Source organism: Thalassophryne amazonica, chromosome 17 (genome assembly GCF_902500255.1).
Source record: "Thalassophryne amazonica chromosome 17, fThaAma1.1, whole genome shotgun sequence".
NCBI lineage: Eukaryota > Metazoa > Chordata > Actinopteri > Batrachoidiformes > Batrachoididae > Thalassophryne > Thalassophryne amazonica.
The window spans coordinates 65629699-65657004 of record NC_047119.1 but is presented as its reverse complement, the minus strand read 5'-3'; the positions used below and the strand labels follow the sequence as shown (position 1 = coordinate 65657004).

Sequence of the window (27306 nt, the reverse complement as noted above, 5' to 3'; positions counted from 1 at the left end):
ATCTTGGCTTTTATATTTTTAATTAATTTTTATCAAGTTATAGAGATTTGCTTTGAATTTTAGTTTAAGGATGATCATTTTAGAATTTATTTTTTTTTTGAAATGGCATTCACAATTAAAATACATGAAATACTTTTCAACTGAAATGTACCTTTGCTAAATATACAAGTCACAAAAAGCTGCTGACACAAACATCCTCAGTCCCACCTCATCACACTTTTACACATTGTCAGTGCCTCTTTCCATCACAATGTGACGATTTACAGACCCCCTTTGTGTCATTTAGTGACGGATGGGAAGACTTTTTTTTGACAGCTGCACCGTTATTGTATGACACATTCATCTGTGTTTTGGTTATGGTTGGGATTAGGGGTAAAGTGGGGTTACCATTTCTCCGGCACGTCACACATTGACATTCGGTCAAAACAACCCATTTGCCTCAAAATGTGAGGACTTGGGAGTGAGACAGCTTTGCTGAGACCATCAAATCTGATTTAATCTCATACTGAAGAACTTTTAATATTTGTTTGACCATAATCATTGTTGTGAGGTTTCCACTGCCAGGTTTAAAATGATATTTAAGAATTTTCTGCTTTAATGTCCAATGTAAAACATTTATTAGAAAAGTAATCAAAGTAATAATTTACATTACTCAGAGGAAGTAATTAAAGCAGTTACATTTTTGACAGAGTAACTAGTAATCTGTAAGCTTTTGGCTTTCAAACGTTACCTTCCCAACACTGCACACGAACCACATGACTGTTTGTGAAAAAATTTCCAGATTCATCAGAGATGAAAGAGCGTCTGAAGCCTTTGATTCCTAAAAATCCGGAGGGCAGCGGCCCTGAACACTGGGCCAAGAGGAGAAAACTCTTCAAGGACAGCAAGCAGTGGGGCTCTGCTGGAGGAAGCTCAGTAACCAGCGATATTACCGAGGAATCAGGTAAAGTGTATCATTCATCTTTGCACACAATATCTAAGCAGAAGAGGTGGCTCAGTGGCATAAGAGTTGAACTACCAACCTATAAACTGAGGTTTGATTCCAGGTGTGTTTGTTTCAGTGTTGGGAAAGTGTAGGTACACGGACCCACAACAGGGGGCGCAAATGAACGGACAATGGAGTAGGTCAAATAACAACACTTTACTGTTGTGAATGTGCACAACAAATACAACAGATTGCAACAATAGACAAGAGTCAATTCACAAAGGTGTCGGGTGGGCAGGCTCGAAGATAGGAGACGCCTGTCCAAAGCAGAACCGGAACCACACGATTTCCTCCGCCACCAGACCCCGGGAATACTGGAGCCGCCAAGTCCCGAACTCCCAGGTGGCCACTGCCTCCGCGTGTCGGACCTGGTACTGCTGGCGAGGAACAAAAAAGCAATTAACTGAGGATGCGTTTGCACCCAGGAATCAGTACGGCAGGAAAGCTACCTCCACCTCTCGTTGGAAAAGCAGTCAATCAATCAATCAATCAACTTTTTTTCTTATATAGCGCCAAATCACAACAAACAGTTGCCCCAAGGCGCTCCATATTGTAAGGCAAGGCCATACAATAATTATGAAAAACCCCAACGGTCAAAACGACCCCCTATGAGCAAGCACTTGGCCACACTGGGAAGGAAAAACTCCCTTTTAACAGGAAGAAACCTCCAGCAGAACCAGGCTCAGGGAGGGGCAGTCTTCTGCTGAGACTGGTTGGGGCTGAGGGAAAGAACCAGGAAAAAGACAGGCCGAGAAGGGGGGCAGAGATCGATCACTAATGATTAAATGCAGAGTGATGCATACGGAGCAAAAAGAGAAAGAAACAGTGCATCATGGGAACCCCCCCACAGTCTACGTCTAAAGCAACATAACCAAGGGATGGTCCAGGGTCACCCGATCCAGCCCTAACTATAAGCCTTAGCGAAAAGGAAAGTTTTAAGCCTAATCTTAAAAGTAGAGAGGGTATCTGTCTCCCTGATCTGAATTGGGAGCTGGTTCCACAGGAGAGGAGCCTGAAAGCTGAAGGCTCTGCCTCCCATTCTACTCTTACAAACCCTACGAACTACAAGTAAGCCCGCAGTCTGAGAGCGAAGCGCTCTAATGGGGTAATATGGTACTACGAGGTCCCTAAGATAAGATGGGACCTGATTATTCAAAACCTTATAAGTAAGAAGAAGAATTTTAAATTCTATTCTAGAATTAACAGGAAGCCAATGAAGAGAGGCCAATATGGGTGAGATATGCTCTCTCCTGCTAGTCCCCGTCAGTACTCTAGCTGCAGCATTCTGAACCAACTGAAGGCTTTTTAGGGAACTTTTAGGACAACCTGATAATAATGAATTACAATAGTCCAGCCTAGAGGAAATAAATGCATGAATTAGTTTTTCAGCATCACTCTGAGACAAGACCTTTCTGATTTTAGAGATATTGCGTAAATGCAAAAAGGCAGTCCTACATATTTGTTTAATATGCGCTTTGAATGACATATCCTGATCAAAATGACTCCAAGATTTCTCACAGTATTACTAGAGATCAGGGAAATGCCATCCAGAGTAACGATCTGGTTAGACACCATGCTTCTAAGATTTGTGGGGCCAAGTACAATAACTTCAGTTTTATCTGAGTTTAAAAGCAGGAAATTAGAGGTCATCCATGTCTTTATGTCTGTAAGACAATCCTGCAGTTTAGCTAATTGGTGTGTATCCTCTGGCTTCATGGATAGATAAAGCTGGGTATCATCTGCGTAACAATGAAAATTTAAGCAATACCGTCTAATAATACTGCCTAAGGGAAGCATGTATAAAGTGAATAAAATTGGTCCTAGCACAGAACCTTGGGGAACTCCATAATTAACTTTAGTCTGTGAAGAAGATTCCCCATTTACATGAACAAACTGTAATCTATTAGACAAATATGATTCAAACCACCGCAGCGCAGTGCCTTTAATACCTATGACATGCTCTAATCTCTGTAATAAAATGTTATGGTCAACAGTATCAAAAGCAGCACTGAGGTCCAACAGAACAAGCAGAGATAAGTCCACTGTCCGAAGCCATAAGAAGATCATTTGTAACCTTCACTAATGCTGTTTCTGTACTATGATGAATTCTAAAACCTGACTGAAACTCTTCAAATAGACCATTCCTCTGCAGGTGATCAGTTAGCTGTTTTACAACTACCCTTTCAAGAATTTTTGAGAGAAAAGGAAGGTTGGAGATTGGCCTATAATTAGCTAAGATAGCTGGGTCAAGTGATGGCTTTTTAAGTAATGGTTTAATTACTGCCACCTTAAAGGCCTGTGGTACATAGCCAACTAACAAAGATAGATTGATCATATTTAAGATTGAAGCATTAAATAATGGTAGGACTTCCTTGAGCAGCCTGGCAGGAATGGGGTCTAATAAACATGTTGATGGTTTGGATGAAGTAACTAATGAAAATAACTCAGACAGAACAATCGGAGAGAAAGAGTCTAACCAAATACAGTCCACAATATAATGCACAAAGTCACAAAGGATACTGTCAAAACAGTCAGCTGAGGTACATTACCTTCCAGGTAGAACAATATCTCGGCAAAGAGGTGGAGACGTCGTCCTGCTGATGTACCCCTGCTGATCAGGTGATTGGTAACAGCTGTTGCAGGTGATGTGTGACAGCTGTCACCCTGGCTGCTCCTGTGAGGCGGCTGCGCCCTCTGGTGCCTGGAGCCCGCACTCCAGACAGGGCGCCCTCTGGTGGTGGGCCAGCAGTACCTCCTCTTCTGGCAGCCCACACAACATTCAGGCTGCTGTTTGTGTCCTTGCACGAATGATTTTAAGCATAAAATAAGACAATGGCTTAACTTAAATCAAATCTGTAGACATTAGCCATATTTTATAGTGTTTTATTGTATTGTGATATTGCTACTATCATGTGTTGTTTATGATTGTGTAAGTGTCCTTTTATGTTCTAGGGACCAGGTCTGCGAATTAGCTATTAGCTATATGACCTATGAACATGGCATCGGTTATTGTAGCAATGCTTTTTGTTCTGTCCCTATCAAATAAACAGAGAGAGAGAGAAAAAAAGCACTTCATCCACATCATCCCAGTTCACCAGGCTGGAACTGGATAGCAGCTGTGGCTGGGGAAGAATCTGTAGACTGGAGTCCCATCCAGGGAGAGTCATGAACTCTCATCCACTTCCTGCTACGGTTTCCAGGGATTACCAAGAGCAGATCAAAGGTCAAAAATGTTCTCTCAAAAGCATTTTCTAGGATATCACATCCAGTAGGACGGGAAAGAGTTCATCAAAGCTTTTATCAATAACTAAATCAGGTAATTTTCTGCCACTTATCCGGGTCCATGCCAGGGTCCAAGTTGCGGTGACAGCAGACCAAGCAGCTCATCCCACACTTAACAATCCTCAGCCAGGTTCTCTAGCTCTTCCTGGGGGATCCCAAGGTGTTCCCAAATCAGGTGGAAGATATAATCCCTCCAGCATGTCCTAAGTCTTCCCTGGTGCCTCCTCCAAGTTGGGCATGCCTGGAAGACCTCCCTAGGGAAATGGCCATGGGGCATACCCACCAGATGGCCAAACCACCTCAACTGGCTCCTTTCAATGCGAAGAAGCAGGGGATCTACTCCGAGTAGTCAAATAGTCAGGTTTCTCATCCTGTCTCTGAGTGGAAGTCCAGATACCCAACAGAGGAATCTCACAGTGACCTTGTTCTTTCAGTCATTATCCAAGGTTCTCGACCATAGAAGAGGAAATCAACTGGTAAACAGAGAGCCTCGTCTCTTCTGGTTCAGCCCTTTCTTCACCATGACGGTCCAGTACAATGTCCAGAGGACCTCAGATGACGCCCCAATACGTCTGTCAGTCTCACGCTCCATCTTATTTCCAGTCATGTAGAAGATCCTGAGACACTTCAGTAAATCATTTGTGTAATCAAAACATATGACTGATGAATGATGATGTCATGAAATTATGTCACAATTGTATATCTGGGATTCCAGAATATGTCAACAACCGAGAGGGCTATAAATGTGATCCAAAGCTGATATCAACCAGATTATCATTTATCATTACGTGGTATAGGTGATGTCATGATGACATCACTATCTTTGTAAAAACATCAGATTACCACACATTACATGAACTTCAGTGATCTTTTAAACCTCACCACAGGTGCCACAGTCTGAAAGTATGTAGTATTAGCAGTGCATGCAGTGTATTACAGTATGTGTGTGTGCAGTGCACACATCACCCTGATGACGCCTTTCATTTGGTTTTTGTTTTGTGTAGTATCAGAGGAAAATCGCTCTATGGAAATGACTGTTGGAGACACAGAAGACAGAGGCTTTTACACAGAGACCTTCCACTCGGTGTCGTGGATTTATCAAGGAGATGACAGCAGCTCAAGTACACTTCCTCCCAGCCTCAGCACCAAACCTCGAGCTGCATCAGGTCAGTTTGCTGCTTTCAAAAGGAAATCTGCTTTATTTGTCATCAAGGGATCGTTGAGTTTAACTCCTTTAAGATTTATTTTTGGTAATATAGTTTTGTCACCATCATGACTGAGATCTGAATTGATATATGAAGACAACCAGGACAAGTCCAGCATATGACTTTTAAAAATAAAAACTATTCAAAACAATTTATCTAACTTTTACGGTGATGTTTCTACTTGTTTTTATAACCGTGTGATGTTAAAACAAGCAGCAGAGCGAGGATAAAGATCACACAAAGACACATCACGTTCATACGAATGAGTGCAGGAATCCTTTGCTGAATTATCTTTCCTTCTCCTTTCAGTTCGTGAGAGAACTGTTCGGATCAGTAAAGGGGCTGGAGAATATCCTTGGGGCTTCCGGATCCAGTTTTCCAAACCCATTGTGGTCACAGAAGTTGACACAAGTAAGTAATTCACAAATCATAGTATTGCTTTGTCCAAGTCATTGCATTCTAAAAATACCATAGCAGCACATCTGATCCTATCAGGTCTCAGAAGTGAAGCAGAGTCGGTCCTGGTTAGTACTTGGCTGGAGGACCATTTGGGAACGCCAGGAGTAGTGAGCGTGTTTCTTCATGTAGAAGTGGAGTTTTGTCAGGAAGGGCATCAAAATCAAGCAAATCCCAATAAGAAACCGTACCAGATCCACTGCAGCAACCCCAAGCTGCTAGTGTCAGCAAATAACACAACAAATAAACAAACAAATAAACAAGAACGTTAAAATGAGACAAATCTGGATTTGAGGCAGTGGATGGATTGCACCAAATGACTGTATCTGTATTATAGGTTACTTACTGAAAAAAGAGAATGATTGAACTGACTTTAAAAAGTGTATATATATATATATATATACACTCAACAAAAATATAAACGCAACACTTTTGGTTTTGCTCCCATTTTGTATGAGATGAACTCAAAGATCTAAAACTTTTTCCACATACACAATATCGCCATTTCCCTCTAATATTGTTCACAAACCAGTCTAAATCTGTGATAGTGAGCACTTCTCCTTTGCTGAAATAATCCATCCCACCTCACAGGTGTGCCATATCAAGATGCTGATTAGACACCATGATTAGTGCGCAGGTGTGCCTTAGACTGCCCACAATAAAATGCCACTCTGAAAGGTGCAGTTTTGTTTTATTGGGGGGGATACCAGTCAGTATCTGGTGTGACCACCATTTGCCTCATGCAGTGCAACACATCTCCTTCGCATAAAGTTGAAGAGAACACCTCTCCAATGTGCCAAACACCAGCGAATGTGAGCAGTTGCCCACTCAAGTCGGTTACGACGACGAACTGGAGTCAGGTCGAGACCCTGATGAGGACGACGAGCATGCAGATGAGCTTCCCTGAGACGGTTTCTGACAGTTTGTGCAGAAATTCTTTGGTTATGCAAACCGATTGTTCCAGCAGCTGTCCAAGTGGCTGGTCTCAGACGATCTTGGAGGTGAACATGCTGGATGTGGAGGTCCTGGGCTGGTGTGGTTACATGTGGTCTGCGGTTGTGAGGCTGGTTGGATGTACTGCCAAATTCTCTGAAACGCCTTTGGAGACGGCTTATGGTAGAGACATGAACATTCAATACACGTGCAACAGCTCTGGTTGATATTCCTGCTGTCAGCACGCCAATTGCACACTCCCTCAAATCTTGCGACATCTGTGGCATTGTGCTGTGTGATAAAACTGCACCTTTCAGAGTGGCCTTTTATTGTGGGCAGTCTAAGGCACACCTGTGCACTAATCATGGTGTCTAATCAGCATCTTGATATGGCACACCTGTGAGGTGGGATGGATTATCTCAGCAAAGGAAGAAGTGCTCACTATCACAGATTTAGACTGGTTTGTGAACAATATTTGAGGAAATGGTGATATTGTGTATGTGGAAAAAGTTTTAGATCTTTGAGTTCATCTCATACAAAATGGGAGCAAAACCAAAAGTGTTGCTTTAGATTTTGTTGAGTATAATATATGGGGATGGACAGGTTGATAGATGACATCAGACAGGAGTCTCCATAGACTATGATGTTTACAGATGACATTGTGATCTGTAGTGAAAGCAGAGAGTAGGTTGAGTCTAGCCTGGAGAGGCGGAGATATGCTCTGGAGAGAAGGGAATGATTCTCTTTGGAGTAATGAGAATGGGCAAGATTAGGAATGAACATATCAGAGGGACGGCTAAGGTGGAATGGTTTGGAGACAAAGTAAGAGAGGTGAGACTGAGATGATTTGGATGTGTGCAGAGGATGGGCCCGGGGTATATAGGGAGAAGGATGCTGAGGATGGAGGATGGACTGGCAGGTGGAGAAGAGGGAGGTCAAAGAGGAGGTTTATGGATGTGGTGTTGGAGGACATGCAGGTGGATGGTGTGACAGAGGAAGATACAGAGGACAGGATGAGATGGAAACAACTGATCTCAAGTCAGCTGTCAGACACTTGGTCATTATGACTTCAGACTTGACTTGGGACGTGCTGATTCATGACTTGAGAGTGACTTTTATAACAGAATCAGGAGAACTCAAGTCTGTTTAAGCATTTTTATAATAAAGAAAAAAAATCTTATGATTAAAAACATGAAATGGATAAACTGTGGACATGACTACAATGTCATCAGGTGTGTGAGTATTAAAGATCTGGTCCATTTCTAACCTGCTCATCCCTTTGAAGGTCACAGGTGGTGTAGTGTCACGTGTAGAAGGTGTCTCGTATAAACCCTCATTCATTTTAAGACATGTTAAACACACTGTACATGTCTCCAGTCCATCAGTGGACACACTGCACTCAGACCTTCTGCTGTGATGTGAATTTTTTCCGTACAGATGCTGATTGTTCCCATTTGTTTGAAGGTGGTTTCTGTGATTGCAGATGGGGCGGCTGAGGAAGCAGGACTGATGGTAGGAGACTACGTTCTGGCTGTTAATGGAACAGACGTCACCACTGTTCCACATTGTGAGGCTGCTCAACTGGCACGACAGGGTAAGTGAAAGGTCAATAGCAACTGAAGACTTGTCATGAAAGCAAGAACTAACATATATTTATAGAAAGAGAGCGAGAGAGAGTGTGTGTGTCAGGGTGGGCGGGTGTCTTTCTGCACCTAATCAACTACGGAGGAGGAGGTTTTGCAGGAACAAGGCACTCAGGGAGGTTTAGTTGCCGCTTCTATCAGTGTGCTGTGATGGTTTGCACACAGAATCATTTACTCACCAGAAAACCTCTCACTTCTCAGTCTGCCACATGAGCAGCAATGTGCCAGTTTCAAACGCACTGACTCTTAAAGGGGATGAGAGATGAGACTCTCATTGATTTAATTAATCTTAAACCCCAAACCTACTCATGATTAATTGACTAAATACAACCCTTTGCACTCTTGCTGCAGCCCTCGCTTTGTGCTCGGATTATGTGCTGTGACACATTAGACGAATTCATGTTTGTTCTGTTACTGGAATAGGTTAAGTCTGGGAGCATGTGGTGATGTACATTACAGCATTAATCACACTACAGAACCTCCTTAGGACCTGGAAGGCAACCATCTTGACAGACAACCAGTCTGTTTCCACTTCTCAAAAGTATCCATCTGTCTGCAACCACCAGGTTAAACATGGGCATGTCCTTGGTCTTCTCTACCCGTGGAGTCTTCGACACTGAGGCACCAGCATGCAGGATCATGCACAGAGAAATGCATCACATGGCCAGAATGTCATAGGTTACAATGCAAGTGATTCTCCACATTTGAATCTCCAAAAGTAACCATTAATTTTATACAAAGTCATGACAACAACACCCAAGAACCATCCAAAGAGATCTGGTTCCTTCACTTGTGATCACTGGTTAAAGTTGTAGGGCCTGATCAGTGGTGGCACAGTTCCGCTAATCCGCTAACCGCTATCGAACATAATGTTTTCATTATCAGATTAGCTTTGTACATTTTGGTTGCTTGCAGATGTGGCAATCAAAGCTGAGTAGTTGCAAACATTTGTGAAACCGAAAACCAGTTGAGTACCTACCTGCTAAATGCTTTGTAGTAGATGCGCAGTTCTATCCTCTGTAAACAAAGGACAGCTGGTTCTAGAAGAAACTACTTTGTCCTCTGCAGGCAAAGAAAAACTGGTCACAGAAAAGAAAAAAGAAAAAAAAAAACTAATTTCTTTTGACCCCACACTGATACACTGGCAATATCACCCAAGTCATCCAGAGGCATACAGTTTTAACTTATGGTTAAAGTTCTGGTCTGAAGTTTTATAAAGTGAAAATATCATTTTTTACAGTAGTTTCAAAGTAATGCACTAATTTTGAAGGTTTTAGTCTGGAAATGCTGTGCCCAGCAGTGCATTATGGGTAATATCAGTACATTCACGACAGAAGAAATGCATTTGAGATGCTCTAATCAGGCTCCACACGGACAACAGCATTAAACTGTTTGTGTATTGTGCCTAAAACTCTCGTGAATATATTCCCTGAGTTTATAGACGTTGTTATTGTGTTTGTTTTATGTAAAAATGCCAGAAGCAGCTCAAGTTGCTTCTTATTATTTTCAATTGGAATCATTGCAATCAATTCCTGTTTGCTATTTAGAGTCCTGCTTATGTCAAACACTGTCTGTCGTCTTTGTTCCAGAGTAATATATATAAGATGTCTGAAATTCAGTTTGCGTTTATTAAATTCCACGCATCTTAAAGGGGATAGAGAATCAAAATCATCTTTTTCATGTTTTTGGTGTTAGTTCAGAGTCTCCCCAATGTGGGGAATACACACAAAGTGCCAGCAAGTTTCAGAACCTCTGTTTCAAGTATTTCTCCTTTTCTGAATTGCCCCTAGAAAACAGGCCAATCCATTTTTGAGAGAAAACTTACGTCACTTTTTCACCAATAGCCCCCCCCCCCCCCCCCCCCCACACACACCCACACCCACCCCCTTTCACACACGCCCCTTCGAAATTAATTCAAATCAGTTTTATTTATATAGCGCCAAATCACAACAAACAGTTGCTCCAAGGCGCTCTATATTGTAAGGCAAAACCATACAATAATTAGGGAAAAACCCCAACGGTCAAAACGACCCCCTGTGAGCAAGTACTTGGCGACAGTGGGAAGGAAAAACTCCCTTTTAACAGGAAGAAACCTCCAGCAGAACCAGGCTCGGGGAGGGGCAGTCTTCTGCTGGGACTGGTTGGGGCTGAGGGAGAAAACCAGGAAAAAGACATGCTGTGGAGGGGAGCAGAGATCAATCACTAATGATTAAATGCAGAGTGGTGCATACAGAGCAAAAAGAGAAAGAAACACTCATTGCATCATGGGAACCTCCCAGCAGTCTAAGTCTATAGCAGCATAACTAAGGGATGGTTCAGGGTCACCTGATCCAGCCCTAACTATAAGCTTTAGCAAAAAGGAAAGTTTTAAGCCTAATCTTACAAGTAGAGAGGGTGTCTGTCTCCCTGATCTGAATTGGGAGCTGGTTCCAGAGGAGAGGAGCCTGAAAGCTGAGGCTCTGCCTCCCATTCTACTCTTACAAACCCTAGGAACTACAAGTAAGCCTGCAGTCTGAGAGCGAAGCGCTCTATTGGGGTGATATGGTACTATGAGGTCCCTAAGATAAGATGGGACCTGATTATTCAAAACCTTATAAGTAAGAAGAAGAATTTTAAATTCTATTCTAGAATTAACAGGAAGCCAATGAAGAGAGGCCAATATGGGTGAAATATGCTCTCTCCTTCTAGTCCCTGTCAGTACTCTAGCTGCAGCATTTTGAATTAACTGAAGGCTTTTCAGGGAACTTTTAGGACAACCTGATAATAATGAATTACAATAGTCCAGCCTAGTGGAAATAAATGCATGAATTTGTTTTTCAGCATCACTCTGAGACAAGACCTTTCTAATTTTAGAGATATTGTGCAAATGCAAAAAAAGCAGTCCTACATATTTGCTTAATATGCGCATTGAAGGACATATCCTGATCAAAAATGACTCCAAGATTTCTCACAGTATTACTAGAGGTCAGGGTAATGCCATCCAGAGTAAGGATCTGGTTAGACACCATGTTTATAAGATTTGTGGGGCCAAATACAATAACTTCAGTTTTATCTGAATTTAAAAGCAGGAAATTAGAGGTCATCCATGTCTTTATGTCTGTAAGACAATCCTGAAGTTTAACTAATTGGTGTGTGTCCTCTGGCTTCATGGATAGATAAAGCTGGGTATCATCTGCGTAACAATGAAATTTAAGCATGCTGTCTAATAATACTGCCTAAGGGAAGCATGTATAAAGTGAATAAAATTGGTCCTAGCACAGAACCTTGTGGAACTCCATAATTAACCTTAGTCTGTGAAGAAGATTCCCCATTTACATGAACAAATTGTAATCTATTAGATAAATATGATTCAAACCACCGCAGCGCAGTGCCTTTAATACCTATGGCATGCTCTCATCTCTGTAATAAAATTTTATGATCAACACTATCAAAAGCAGCACTGAGGTCTAACAGAACAAGCACAGAGATGAGTCCACTGTCTGAGGCCATAAGAAGATCATTTGTAACCTTCACTAATGTTGTTTCTGTACTATGATGAATTCTAAAACCTGACTGAAACTCTTCAAATAGACCATTCCTCTGCAGATGAGCAGTTAGCTGTTTTACAACTACCCTTTCAAGAATTTTTGAGAGAAAAGGAAGTTTGGAGATTGGCCTATAATTAGCTAAGATAGCTGGGTCAAGTGATGGCTTTTTAAGTAATGGTTCAATTACTGCCACATTAAAAGCCTGTGGTACATAGCCAACTAATAAAGATAGATTGATCATATTTAAGATCGAAGCATTAATTAATGGTAGGGCTTCCTTGAGCAGCCTGGTAGGAATGGGGTCTAATAGATATGTTGATGGTTTGGAGGAAGTAACTAATGAAAATAACTCAGACAGAACAATCGGAGAGAAAGAGTCTAACCAAATACCGGCATCACTGAAAGCAGCCAAAGATAACGATATGTATTTGGGATGGTTATGAGTAATTTTTTCTCTAATAGTTAAACTTTTATTAGCAAAGAAAGTCATGAAGTCATTACTAGTTAAAGTTAAAGGAATACTCGGCTCAATAGAGCTCTGACTCTTTGTCAGCCTGGCTACAGTGCTGAAAAGAAACCTGGGGTTGTTCTTATTTTCTTCAATTAGTGATGAGTAGTAAGATGTCCTAGCTTTACGGAGGGCTTTTTTATAGAGCAACAGACTCTTTTTCCAGGCTAAGTGGAGATCTTCTAAATTAATGAGACGCCATTTCCTCTCCAACTTACGGGTTATCTGCTTTAAGCTGCAAGTTTGTGAGTTATACCACGGAGTCAGGCACTTCTGATTTAAGGCTCTCTTTTTCAGAGGAGCTACAGCATCCAAAGTTGTCCTCAATGAGGATGTAAAGCTATTGATGAGATAATCTATCTCACTCACAGAGTTTAGGTAGCTCCTCTGCACTGTGTTGGAGCCAACGAGTCTAACAATAGATTAAATGCAGTGTTGAGACTGTCATTCTCAGCATCTGTGTGGATGTTAAAATCGCCCACTATAATTATCTTATCTGAGCTAAGCACTAAGTCAGACAAAAGGTCCGAAAATTCACAGAGAAACTCACAGTAACGACCAGGTGGACGATAGATAAGAACAAATAAAACTGGTTTTTGGGACTTCCAATATGGATGGACAAGACTAAGAGACAAGCTTTCAAATTAATTAAAGCTCTGTCTGGGTCTTTGATTAATTAATAAGCTGGAGTGGAAGATTGCTGCTAATCCTCCCCCTCGGCCTGTGCTACGAGCATTCTGACAGGTAGTGTGACTTGGGGGTGTTGACTCATTTAAACTAACATATTCATCCTGCTGTAACCAGGTTTCTGTAAGGCAGAATAAATCAACATGTTGATCAATTATTATATCATTTACTAACAGGGACTTAGAAGAGAGAGACCTAATGTTTAATAGACCACATTTAACTGTTTTAGTCTGTGGTGCAGTTGAAGGTGCTATATTATGTTTTCTTTTTGAATTTTTATGTTTAAATAGATTTTTACTGGTTGTTGGTGGTCTGGGAGCAGGCACCTTCTCTACGGGGATGGGGTATTGGGGGGATGGCAACCCTGGATAGTCACGGTTTGGAGGATTTAAGAAAATTGGCCAGATTTCTAGAAATGAGAGCTGCTCCATCCAAAGTGGGATGGAGCACTTTTTTTGGACACCACTCAGACAGCCAGCAATTCAAGGAGAACATGCGGCTAAACATGTCACTCCCGGTCCAATTGGGGAGGGGCCCAGAGAAAACTACAGAGGCCGACGTTGTTTTTGCAAAGTTACACACTGATTCAATGTTAATTTTAGTGACCTCCGATTGGCGTAACCTGGTGTCATTACTGCCGACGTGAATTACAATCTTACCAAATTTACGCTTAGCCTTAGCCAGCAGTTTCAAATTTCCTTCAATGTCGCCTGCTCTGGCCCCCGGAAGACAATTGACTATGGTTGCTGGTGTCGCTAACTTCACATTTCTCAAAACAGAGTCGCCAGTAACCGGAGTTTGTTTCTCGGCGGGTGTGTCGCCGAGTGGGGAAAAACGGTTAGAAATGTGAACGGGTTGGTGGTGTACACGGGGCTTCTATTTAGGGCTATGCTTCCTCCTCACAGTCACCCAGCCGGCCTGCTTTCCCGGCTGCTCGGGATCTGCCGGAGGGGAACTAACGGCGGCTAAGCTACCTTGGTCCGCACCGACTACAGGGGCCTGGCTAGCTGTAGGATTTTCCAAGGTGCGGAGCCGAGTCTCCAATTCGCCCAGTCTGGCCTCCAAAGCTACGAATAAGCTACACTTATTACAACTACCATTACTGCTAAAAAAGGCCAAGGAATAACTAAACATTTCACATCCAGAGCAGAAAAGTGCGGGAGAGACAGGAGAAGCCGCCACGCTAAACCGGCTAAGAGCTAGTAGCTGCGCTAAGCTAGCGGATTCCTAAAAACACACAAAGTGAATAATGTGTAAATAATTTAGGGGTGATTCAGCAGAGGGAGTGCTTTTAGTTAAGGCACGTGAAGATTACACTGTGAAACAAATCGTTATCTAGATCAATCTAACTACGCAGATTAAACAGCTAACAGATACAGCAAAACACCGCTGTGCTCCGGAACAGGAAGTGATACAATACCACAGTGAGAGCCAACCACCAGTAGAGTAATTATTCATAAGGTTGTGCCCACCCATTCGTAACACTCGAAGAGAAGCAATGGTGAGCTACAGGTGTGCTTTCCCAGGCTGTTTTAGCGGACTACGATCTTCCCACGGAAAGCAATGTACGCGATCACTGGCTTTTATTCATTTTTAACCGCATCCCCAGTACATACAACCGCCGGCTATTTCTTTGCTCTGCGCATTTCACGGAGGACTGTTTCACAAACCTTGCACGATTTCGAGCTGGCTTCACTCGGCATTTAATACTCAGTAGAGGATCAGTTCCGATTCTGCGACAAAATCAACCCCAGCAATCAGTACAGCCTGTGAGTATCACATTTTATTTTGTTTTAAATTTGTGTTGCGCCATATTCCTGTTGTTAGAATGGCACGTTATCTCTGGTTTGTTCCTCTAAAGGGAATGAGCTAACCCCTTAGCAGCTAGGGATGTGTATCGAGAACCGGTTCCTTTTGGGTATCGTTAAGAAATGACTCGATCCACCGACATCAATAAGCTTTGTGCTTAACGATTATGTTATCGGTCCTTCAGAGTGGCCGTTGTTTTGGGGGGTGTTTGTCAGGAAAACGATCATTTCTGTATTGATTACAGACCCTGCAGCGGGTCCGTAAACTTTTCTGCAGCGCGGCTTTGCTTTGAACCTTGAACCAATCGAAGCAGTGCTTCGCAGATTGAAGCAATACTGCAATTATTCTTTCTTTCTTTTGCTTAATTTTCTCCTGCTAAAACCCTAAAGAGCATACGTCTGTGAGTATTATTTACCTTTTCTATGTTAAACCGACCTGTTATGTTCTTCTGAAACAGTTGATAGATGTATAACTTAAAAACGGGAGCGATGCTAATGCGTTAGCATGTCTATGGCATTTTCACTGTTAAAAGTTAGCATTGCAGCTGTCATCACGTTCGGGTGCATTTGTTTTCAAATTGTAATATTTCTTAAATTTATTTTTGTTTATATATTAATAATCTAATGATTATTATATACAATTTTAGAGAAAGAGGCAAAAAAAAACCGGAATAGAAACACAACAGAAAATATAAAAGCAATGAAAAGAAATAATGCTTTCTTTTCAGTGAGAGCAAGGGCAGCCAATTAAACAACGGCAACCGATCAGCGCCACCTACTTGCATTTCATAATGAGGTTGCCAAATAAGCTCGAAACGACGCCATTAAAGGCAAATGAGGCATTCTAAACCCAGCATAGTAACATAGCTGTTTCAGAGAGCCTTTTAGGAAGGTTCTGAGCCATTACAGACCCAACCAATTTTTTTGGGGCTACATATTACATCACAGAACAAGGATTAATGCCCTATTCAACCTCTCTCTATCACCTTTAAACATAGCAGACATGGATTATCTGGAATCACCAATCAGTGTAGCGGAGGCACATTTTACCCATAATCCCTTTTGCATCTGTCTGTGTTTGTTACAAAACTTCAGAATTAGTGCATTATTCAACATTAAAAGATATCTTATATTTTAACTTTCTACAAATGACAGAATTGACATTAACGGAGTTATCCTCTCAGTATTAATTTTATTTATAAACCAAATCATAAGTCAGCATTGCTTTATTTTCCATGACCTCCGCCTCACGGCAATGCTGTTGTTGAGTAGAGAGTTGAGCTTCGCTGCTTTTCTCAACTGCTTTGCTGTTATGTAGTAAACAGCAGTAGCTTCCAGCATTTGGCAAGGTGCACAAAGACAGAAATGCTGACTCATTGACTACGTTTACATGCAGCTAATAACTCTTGCATAACCGGAATATTAGCAATAACCCAGTTGCGCACGGCCATGTAAACACCCACAAAAACCCGAATATGCTCATATTCCGGTTTTTAAAAACCTGAATATGACCCCTGGGTTACTCCTTTTCTAACCCAAATATCAGGTCATATAAACGCGCATCGGAATATCCCCATAGAAAGGAACATTACTTTGTGTTCTGCGCATGTCCTATCCGAATCTTGGTCTTTTGAATACGGCAACTACTTGTATGCGGTGTGCGCAGAGGTAAACAAGCATGGGGAAATCCAGATGCGGCAGCATAGCACCACACTTTTGGAGCAAGGAGGAAACCGAGTACTTCATTAGTATCATGAAAGACATGAATATAATGTCTTTTATTGACGGCAGAAAGTACAGAGATAACGACATTTACAAGAAGGTGGCCGAAAAGTTACGCAAACCAGGATTTGCACGAATGCCAGACTAAATCAAGCACCGTTGGAAGACGTGCATCGCTGTTTAGATGGGGATATTCCAAATGATACCAATGACCATGTATACAGGAGTAACTCTGTCTGCTTAAGCATGTAAACGGGTTATTCCTAATGATTCAGAAACCAGAATATTGACCTCATCCCAAATATTAACGGCATGTAAACGTAGCCACTGTTTGGGTCTGTGATCGCCTTTGATGCTACCAGAAGTGATCGTAGTGTTAAAACTCAAAATCAGCTTGTTAGTAGTTGCAGGTGTACCGGAGACAATACTGCAGGTTATTGGTCATCTGTAGATTCTGATAAATTTTTGGGTGGTTTATCGGTTTAGCTTTATAAAAGATAACTATTCAGTTAGCTGATTATCTGTTATCGAAGCAAATTTTTGGGTTATCTGTGCCCACCACTAGGCCTGATTTACTAAAGGTTTACATGTGTAAAAACGCAGGCAAACACCGTAAAGACGAAGGAAAATACACCCGCATGCTGAATTCCTAAGAGTGCAGAACAAGGCCTGCACTGGATTTATCAGTGTCAGAAGGAAATTTAGCAGGTGCTAATAGCGTCTGTATTTGAGAATTTGAAAACTTGGCGTTAATCGACTGTGCTTCACAGACTGCTGCTCCCAGAATGCACAGAGGCTGCACAGAATTTAAAATAAATAAATAATTAAATAAATGTTGGGAACATACTCAATTGCCGCAGACTTTGTGTAACAAAGCGCAAGGTGCATGCTGCAAGTGAATGTACTCTGATGTACCATTATCAGAAGACAACAGAAGGGGTCACAGCAAGAAATTAGGTCACATCTGGATTTGAGGAAATTCTTTTTTATGATGAGAGTGGTGGATACATGGAACAATGTATTTAAAAAAAATACATTCATCCAACATTGGAGAAATAAGTTAAATATAATACAGACAGCATTAGATAAATCAATAAAATACATACTGAGTTGTTGTCTGTGTATATTAGATCTGGATAAAGAGGTATCTTGCATGTGTGAACGGTAATTTAACTAACTACTATGATTTAATTTCATTTGCAGTTATGGGCATAAACATGCACAAAATCCTCATCTACATACTGCTGTCTACATCAAGTTAATGCCCACCATCAATTGTGTATTTACTCTTAGCAATCATCTGCCGTTCCCTAGAAGCAGGATGACACCATACCCAGGATGCACATAGCAGAATTTAGAAATGAAATACATGAAACACCTTTTGTCTTTTGTGTACTTAAATCAAATAATAAACAGAAATGGATAAGAATATTACTGAATAAAATAAATGCTTCAAGCAATGAGACAAATTCACACAATAAAATCTTCTTCACATTAAAAGTGGGCAAAAGAATAAAATACAAGATAAAAAAAATCACAGCATGCCAGGAACAGAGCCTGATCCGCCCTCATCCTTTTAGCAGCCTCATGGCCGCTGCTGCCATTAGTACTTCAGTACACTAGGGTTGGGTATCGGTGGGTTTTATCCGATACCGATGCCTACTCGGTATTTTTTAAACGATACCGGTGCTTAAACGGTTCTCGAACCGGTACTTAAAAAAAATGAACTGCACACACTTTGTCAAAAAAAAAAATCAATACCCTTTTATTCCTAAATAAAATTGAAACATAATATTAACTTGTTGTAAATCTTTAAACAATATAAATAAAACATATGATAATAATAAATATAAAATAAAATGTCCATAATATCAAATAGAACAATAACCCGAACAATCACTTTAATATAAATATAACACAAATATGGAACAAAATATTATAAAACAGTTATTGCACATATAAATAACTTCAATTCTTCAATTGCAGTTCTTCTGCAGGAATATCAGCATATTGGCCTTTTCTGGCAATATACGGCATCTTTCCTGGCTAATTGCATGTCCAGCACAGGAGAAAACCCTCTCAGAGGGGGTTGAGGAGGCCTGCACGCACAAATACACCTCTGACAAGGCAGACAAATTAGGGAGGGTATCCCTCTTACCCCACCACCAAGCCACAGGGTCTTGTCCAGATGTGATTGCTGGCATGCCTTTGTAGAGCTCAATCTCTTTCTTGACCTGCTCCGTGATAGAGAGGGCACTGCTTGTGCTCATAGTTGTGTGGAGAAGTTCCCGGTCTTCATCCGCAAATAACTGCTCCAAGGCTGACATCCTGTGAGCTCCTCGTTGCTGCAAAATACAAACAAGTTTAGTATAACACAAAAAACAACTATTCATCATCATTGTAGACAAGATAAATAGTATATGACTGCACTTACATGTGTGTCCTCTTGCTCCACCTCCACCTCATCATCACCATCACCACCTACTTCTGCCTCACTCTGATGATGGTCCTGTAGTGGAAGCTGCAGACACAAACCGATTACCCACAAAACAGAAATACTTAGTTAAAGAAACTGTAACATAGACATAGAGCATATGAAAAAGATGAGCAATTAGCCCACTGTCTCTGACAAATATGCTGTAAAATACCTGAGTTGCCGTGACACTGTCAATCGTTGCTTTCTCAAGCCTATCCCAAGCTTCTGTAACACCAACTCCCAGCTTGCCTTTAAAGTGAGGGTCCATCAATGTGGCCTCCTGAAGGAAGTTCTGAATTTCTTTATCCTGTAATGAAAACATGATTTAGTGTCCAGTAGTAAAAATTGTGTAGTTTGGCTTCTCTCTTTGTGAACATGGAGATTGGCTGCAAATAGATAGTACCTGGTATCTTTTTTCGAGATCTCCCCAGACCTTCTCTTTTGTAGCAGCCACAAACATACTGTCATCATCTGTGGGTAAATATCGTGCCTCCAGCTTTGTGAGGATTGGGATGATTTGGCTGCATGTGAGGGACTTGTCACTTGACACGCAGAGGGTTGAGGTGTACAGGACTTTCATGCATTTCATGAATTCCTCTGCCTTCTCAAAATCACTGTCAGTGAGCCGCTCTAGTCTATGGAATATAAACAATAATAAAAAAATGAATGAAAATAATTACAAAAGTTAAATTGACATTATTACAAGGGACCCTCCTGTCCATCACCTCACCTGTCCCTCTCCATTGGCTTCCTCAGCCTGTGATCGAGGCAAGCTGCCTGGATTGCAGGGAACTGCTCCACAAACCGCTCAACCATGATGTACAGAGAATTCCAGCGAGTCCTCACATCAAGGATAACATTATGCTCTGGCAAATCTAAAACACAGACATTTGAATTACAATAAACAACTTCTTATATTTAAATGTATCATGATTATATTAATGCTATTTACTGAGGAGTCGTTGCTTCTCTCTCAAAACAGTTTTGCTCATGGTGGAGTGCTTCAACCACACCACCACTGCACGGATCTTTGCACACCACCTGGTCACAGCTTGGATGCCATACACCTTCTGTGCTGCCAGGTTGAGTGTGTGGGCAAAGCATCCAACTTTTAAAAATTTTAAATTTTTCAGTGCAACATCCAAGTTGCTTGCATTGTCAACTGTGGCAGCAAGGACTTTTCCAGTCAACTTGAACTCCTCAAGAATTTTGTGGATTTCCTCTGCCACCACTAGCCCTGTCTGAGCCTCATAAACTGCTTCAGTGCTCAGAACTTTCTGCTGGATGCTGCCCTTGTAAATGTAGTGAACAGTCACTGTCAGATAGTGGTCCTGTGCCACGCTGGTCCATCCATCGCAAGTAATTGCAGTTTTGCTGACGTGTGCAAGCTGTTGGATGACATTCTGTTTCACAACAGAATACCATGCAGGTATTAAGGTGTTGGATAGGTCATCCCTGGATGGTGGTTGATATTTAGGGTTCAGGGCAATGCTCATCTCCCTTCAAAAAAAAAACAAAACAAAAAACAATATGTATGTGTATATATGTATGTATATATATATATTTTAGTCTATTTTAACATCTACTACATTTTCACCTAAAAGATAGTGATTCCACCGTGGAAAATGGATGAAGCCCCATCACCACAAATTTGGTGACTGCCCTGTGGATTTCCTCCACCTTCTCCTTGGGTAGTGCATTCTTCTTAGCCAGGGTGAAAGGAGTCACTGTGGTTACTTGAAAGCCAGAAATAAAAACATTACTATCAAAATAGTTAATAATATACACCTGTTACTCATTAAACGAAAATTGATACTGATGTAAATATACTGAAAGTTCAACATTTTGTTTACATATATTCAGACTTTTGCTTTAAGCAGACATTGAGCAGAAATATTTAATAGTGTAGCCTCGAGACAGGTATATCGACAGGTCACGTACAACTGGCCTACAGTCTTTAGCTATAGCTTACCTATTTGTTGTTCCTATGCAATTGCAAAATTGCGCATTCAATCTTGTGCAAAATTGCGCATTCAATCTTGTGCAAAATGCGCATTCAATCTCGTACATTTTGCATACATACAGTACTTGTTATGAGGTTCAGCATAACGTCAGCAGACACTAAGTGGAACTATACATAACCAGGCGTTAGACACTGTCTAACGCCTGGCTATGTATAGTTCCACTTAGACACTGTCTAACGCCTGGCTAATAGACACACGCTGTTAAAATGCAACAGTACTTGCTAATGCTAACCTAAGACACTTAATCAAGATTTGCGGTTGGCATTAAACTAAACTTACCTGAAGAGGAACGGCTGCTGTCATCGTCATCATCGGTGATGTGCAACGTCACACTAGCAGGGCTGGGAGTGGGACTTTCTTCAATTTGCCCTGCAGCTCCTGCTGCCGAAGTGCTGGGCCGTGAAACGTCGCGCAGTTTATCAAACACCGTGCATTGTTCAGCTTTCAAATAAACTCCGTGACTGGCCAGATGTTTCATCAAATTTGATGTGTTACCTCCCTTACATGCAATTGTTTTCTGACATCTGTGGCACGTCGCAGAGTCGTTGCCCTTGGGTGTAAAATGAAGCCAAACTTTGGAGCGTTTCGCCTTCGGCATTTTTATTGATCCTTTTGCTATCAGTTCTCATCAGCTAATGCGGCGCTGACGTCACGCAGGTTGACGCCGGAACACTATGGTCGGTCGCCCCCTTTCAGCTCATGAAAAAAAAAGTCAGGCACCAAAATGAGGCACCGAAATTTTCATTCTTATTCGGTCTTGTTACTACCATTTACGTCGGAACCGGTGCTCTATTGGCACCGCGTTTCGGTACCCAACCCTACAGTACACTGGGCATGAAGCTGGAGTTGTCAGTCAGATCCATGCAGCTCAGTGAGAAACGCACACATCTCCACCTGACACAGGTCTGAGGATCCTCCTCTAATCCTTCCATCTTGATCATGTGCACGTGGCCCTTGCTGGTACTTGCTACTAATATCTGTGCCAAAGCAGTGACATCTGATGCAGATCAGGTGTTCTTTGCTGCACGAATCAGTACTGTTTTGCTGGAATAAAATTTGTGGAATTTCAGACATCAAATGCATTTATTCAAAATGAACCATATACTGTATTTGGAGAAACTACCAAATGACAAAATCTTAATTTGTGGGAATTTGAATTTCAAATCTGTGCAGGCTGATGACACACTTACAGGTATGATCATAAAGTAATTACTACTGTCTGTAGCACAGCATCTCAAGGCCATCTCCTACTGCCAATTTTAAGCCCTTATCGATCGAGATGCACCGATACCACTATTTTCCAGACCGAGAACAAGTACGAGTACATACATTTTGGTACTGAAAGTAAATCTCTAAAGCTTAACCTGTAAATAATAATCAGTTTTATTGCCTGACTTTTCTTCAGACAAGTCAGGGGATGGAAACATGAACATTTCCAAGTCAGTGAATAACTCTTGAACTTCATTTACATCAATTATAAAGAAATACAAAAGTTTCTTTCACCAAAACATCAAATCTAGGCTTTCATCTCATATGTACCTTGTGGAAAATTGTAGCTGAACTTTCAGGTAATCTTTTTAAGAAAATCCTCCTTTACACCACTTCATCAGGAAACTGGATTTTATATTTTTAATTCATTTATATCAGGTTGTAGACATATGCTTTCAGTTTGAGTTTAAGGAAGATAACTTCAGATTTATTTATTTATTGTATTTGAAATGGCATAAACAAATTAAAACATGTGAAATACCAAGTGTTCCAATACTTTTGAGGGCATTTGAGAAACACTCAGTGGCATGTGTATTTTTAAGTGAAATGCATTGTTCTGTGTCACTGAGAGAGCAAAAATAATACACTGGTTGTACACAGAACAGAGGAGGAGTAAATTGGCTGTATTTCTTTCAGCCTGAGATCTTCATGTTATATGTCATATAAGCAACAGAGCATGAATCAGCTGCTGTCTGCTTGTTTTATTCATTAAAATCACCGGAGAAACACGTATATATAAGGCAACCCGAATAAAAGGAGAAATGGCGCTTTAACAACTTGGACCTCATTTCTGGCATAAAATACGGTCATTTACTCATCAGTATAATTCTGGTGTCATTTGGAGTCTGTGGTTCAGACTACGTGTTCAGGTTGAAATCTGGGTCAAACATTTAGTCAATATGTGTCACTGATTTCAAAAAGCACCTCTTTTCAACCGGACGTGCGGTGTCGTGACATGTCAATCATCTGTGTCCAATCAGATTTCAGGGGAGTCCAGCGCAACCTTGGCCTGCCCTAGCTCCACCCATGCCAGGAAGTGTTTAACATTTGACAAAATTTGGCAGTTCCTATTTCAGTGTGAACTGCCACTAAATTCCCGTGAGATTCCACAAGATCTCGTCTGTCATTCCATTAAGTGTCGATCCAGGAAGTGTTTGACACTGACATTTCCTGTTTCACTGTGGACTCAAAATTTGGCACTTGATGGTCTAGTGATTAAGGGTTGGGCTTGAGACCAGAGGATCCTCAGTTCAAATCCCAGCCTGACCGGAAAATCACTAGGGGCCATTAGGCAAGGTCCTCAATCCCCTAGTTGCTCCCAGTGTTAGTGAGTACCTTGTATGGCAGCACCCTCACATTGGGGTGAATGTGAGGCATTATTTGTAAAGTGCTTTGAACGTGTGATGCAGATGTAAAAGTGCTAAATAAATGCAGTCCATTTACTTCCTGTTTGGGACTCAGTGTACCATGAGCGAGCTTTGCGTCGCTGCGTGATGCTTCACTTGTATTATTACAATCTTTCTTTGAATAATGAATCCATCAGACAATACATCAGACCTTTATGTCAGGTTTTATTCTTCCATAGTTTATTATATTATTCTATGGACTACACTACAGTTCTGGGTATATGTTTACATACACCTTGATCAAAAGCTTTCAAACTCAATTTTCTCCAACTGTAGATACTCCATTACAGCTAACAACATGAGTTATGGCTGTTAGAATGTCCATTTTATTTCCATAGTAGAGCTTTTGGCAAAACTCTATTTGTATTATACCCTGCATTAATGGTAAACTGGCGCATTGCCCGTGGGGATCCACGGGCGTTAGATTGGGTAGTGTTATAAAATAGGTAGCTGACATTTTTCAAGTGTGGTAATAAATTAAGCAATGATGTGGAATGGCGTGTGAGTCCAGAATGTTTTTAGAACCTTAGACTTCAACAATTTTTAGAAGAACTCAACCCTTATATTTCCTGTGAATTATGTCATTTAATGTTAATTTACTATATTAATGTATTTATAAATTGTTTAGGTTGTTGTTATCATATACACACTATTATTATTATTATGATCATCATCATTATTATTATTATCATTATTTTTATTTTATTACTTCTATTTTGCCATTTGATTTTAAAATGGACAATACAAACAATACAAATACACAATACAAACAAGTGTTTTCACTTTCACGTGCCCCCCCCGCCCCCATGTATTTTTAACATATTTACAATTATATGCACGTACACTCACACTTTTAATATAAAGATGATTTACTGCCCCCTGCTGGATAGGCATGTGAGTCCAAAATGTAATTAGTAACGTGAACTAATTCGTAGCTTCTCCAAAACTATTAGAGCTATCAGCGTTCTGTTTTGGCGCTATTCATCCTTGACCCAAATACATAAGCAAAACAGCACATGTCAGCTGTGCTCTGTTTGTCCTTAAGCGAAGCAGTACGCATGCACAGCTGCTATAAGCAGGTGGTCTGAATTTGACAAAGGAAGACAGTGGCTGAAGACATTAAAACCATGAAACATTTAATTCATGTAGCAACATGAAACTTAAGTCACTCATGGTAATAGCAACATGAGACGTATCTAAACTGAGCAAACCAACGGAACTACAAAAACACAATAAATCAATAACATTAACAATACTGTTAAACTAACATAAACCACAATAACAACACTTAAAACCTCAAAACCCCAAAGTCCCATGGTGCATTGCAGCACAGCATCCATTATTTGTTGGTTAGCTAAAATTGCTCATTTCTGTTTTCACAGCATTCATCTTTGATCAAAATATACAAGCATGCCAACGGCAAATGTCAGCTCTCCCTGGTTTTGTGTGATCAAAGCCATACACACACACACAAGCCATTTGGCTATTATATAAAGTAGATGCCACCAGGTGGAGGTCTTGCTCCATTTCAAGACCCTTGAGTTTAGGGCTGGCAGATTAGTGGTTTGCGCTGTTGCCTCACAGCAAGAAAGTCATGGGATTGCTTCCCACCTGCTCCTTTCTGTGTGGAGTTTGCATGTTCTCCCGTGTTCTTGTGGATTCCCTCTGGGTGCTCCAAAAGCATGCAGGTTAGGTGAATTGTCAGGCCTAAATTGACCATACATGTGCATGTGAATGTGTTTGTCTGTCTGTATGTTGCCCTGCAATAAACTGGTGTCCAGTCCAGGTGTACCCTGCCTTTCACCCGTGATTGCTGGGGATAGGCTGTCACCCTTGTTTAGGCATAATTAGTGAATTTAGATCATGTTTGATAAAAGAAATGTTGACTCCGTACCGAATGTTGATATTGTAGGTCCTGATGTTCTGACATTGACCATCGGCTCAGATATTGCTCGCTGTCCAAACACCCCCAGACCAGCATGTCGAGGTTATCTTCACAAGCGCACCCAGTCTGGTCTGATTAAAGGCTGGAGGAAGAGGTGGTTTGTTCTCACACATGACTGCTGCCTTTACTACTATCGACACAAAGGGGTGAGCAGAACAAAGACAAAATAGCACTGTTTTCACAGCTCATGTTGATGTTGGAGCCCAAAATATCACACACAGTGCATTTACTGGCACCCCACAAACCTGAAAAGGAGACATTAGAAGCACTTTTTGTTGCCTTTCTTTGGTACCACTGGCTTCTTTTCATTCTGGACCAACATTAAAATCAACTATGGTCCATCATAGGATATCAGGACTTGTTGCACTTTGACTCCACAGTATAGTGTTGGTGAACCCAGTGACTGGTCATGTTTCAGAGATTCACACTAACTGTCAGAATGCTCGTAGCACGGGCCGGGGCGGAGGATTAGCAGCAATCTTCCATTCCAGCTTATTAATTAATCAAAAACCCAGACAGATTTTAACATCCACACAGATGCTGAGAATGACAGCCTCAACACTGCATTTAATCTATTATTAGACTCTATTGGCTTTGCTCAAAAAGTAATGAGTCCACCCACCACTTTAATCATATCTTAGATCTTGTTCTGACTTATGGTATGGAAATAGAAGACTTAACAGTATTCCCTGAAAACTCCCTTCTGTCTGATCATTTCTTAATAACATTTACATTTACTCTGATGGACTACCAGCAGTGGGGAATAAGTTCATTACACTAGAAGTCTTTCAGAAAGCGCTGTAACTAGGTTTAAGGATATGATTCCTTCTTTATGTTCTCTAATGCCATATACCAACACAGTGCAGAGTAGCTACCTAAACTCTGTAAGTGAGATAGAGTATCTCGTCAATAGTTTTACATCCTCATTGAAGACAACTTTGGATGCTGTAGCTCCTCTGAAAAAGAGAGCTTTAAATCAGAAGTGTCTGACTCTGTGGTATAACTCACAAACTCGTAGCTTAAAGCAGATAACCTGTAAGTTGGAGAGGAAAATGGCGTCTCACTAATTTAGAAAGATCTTCACTTAGCCTGGAAAAAGAGTCTGTTGCTCTATAAAAAAGCCCTCCGTAAAGCTAGGACATCTTTCTACTCATCACTAATTGAAGAAAATAAGAACAACCCAGGTTTCTTTTCAGCACTGTAGCCAGGCTGACAAAGAGTCAGAGCTCTATTGAGCTGAGTATTCCATTAACTTTAACTAGTAATGACTTCATGACTTTCTTTGCTAACAGAATTTTAACTATTAGAGAAAAAATTACTCATAACCATCCCAAGACATATCGTTATCTTTGGCTGCTTTCAGTGATGCCGGTATTTGGTTAGACTCTTCTTCTCCGATTGTTCTGTCTGAGTTATTTTCATTAGTTACT

General features: G+C 41.0%; 1 protein-coding gene across 1 annotated transcript in view; it reads left to right on the top strand.

Moving 5' to 3' along the window:
* The window catches only part of pdzph1 (PDZ and pleckstrin homology domains 1), a 32975-nt gene extending 6929 nt beyond the window's left edge, over positions 1-26046 (top strand). Inside the window, exons 3-8 of the mRNA XM_034191830.1 lie at positions 782-948; positions 4625-4628; positions 5272-5433; positions 5782-5883; positions 8345-8455; positions 25844-26046. Coding sequence (XP_034047721.1) covers positions 782-948; positions 4625-4628; positions 5272-5433; positions 5782-5883; positions 8345-8455; positions 25844-26046 — 749 coding nt within the window. The remainder of the gene's footprint in view (positions 1-781; positions 949-4624; positions 4629-5271; positions 5434-5781; positions 5884-8344; positions 8456-25843) is intronic.
* The last annotated feature ends 1260 nt before the right edge of the window (positions 26047-27306 follow it).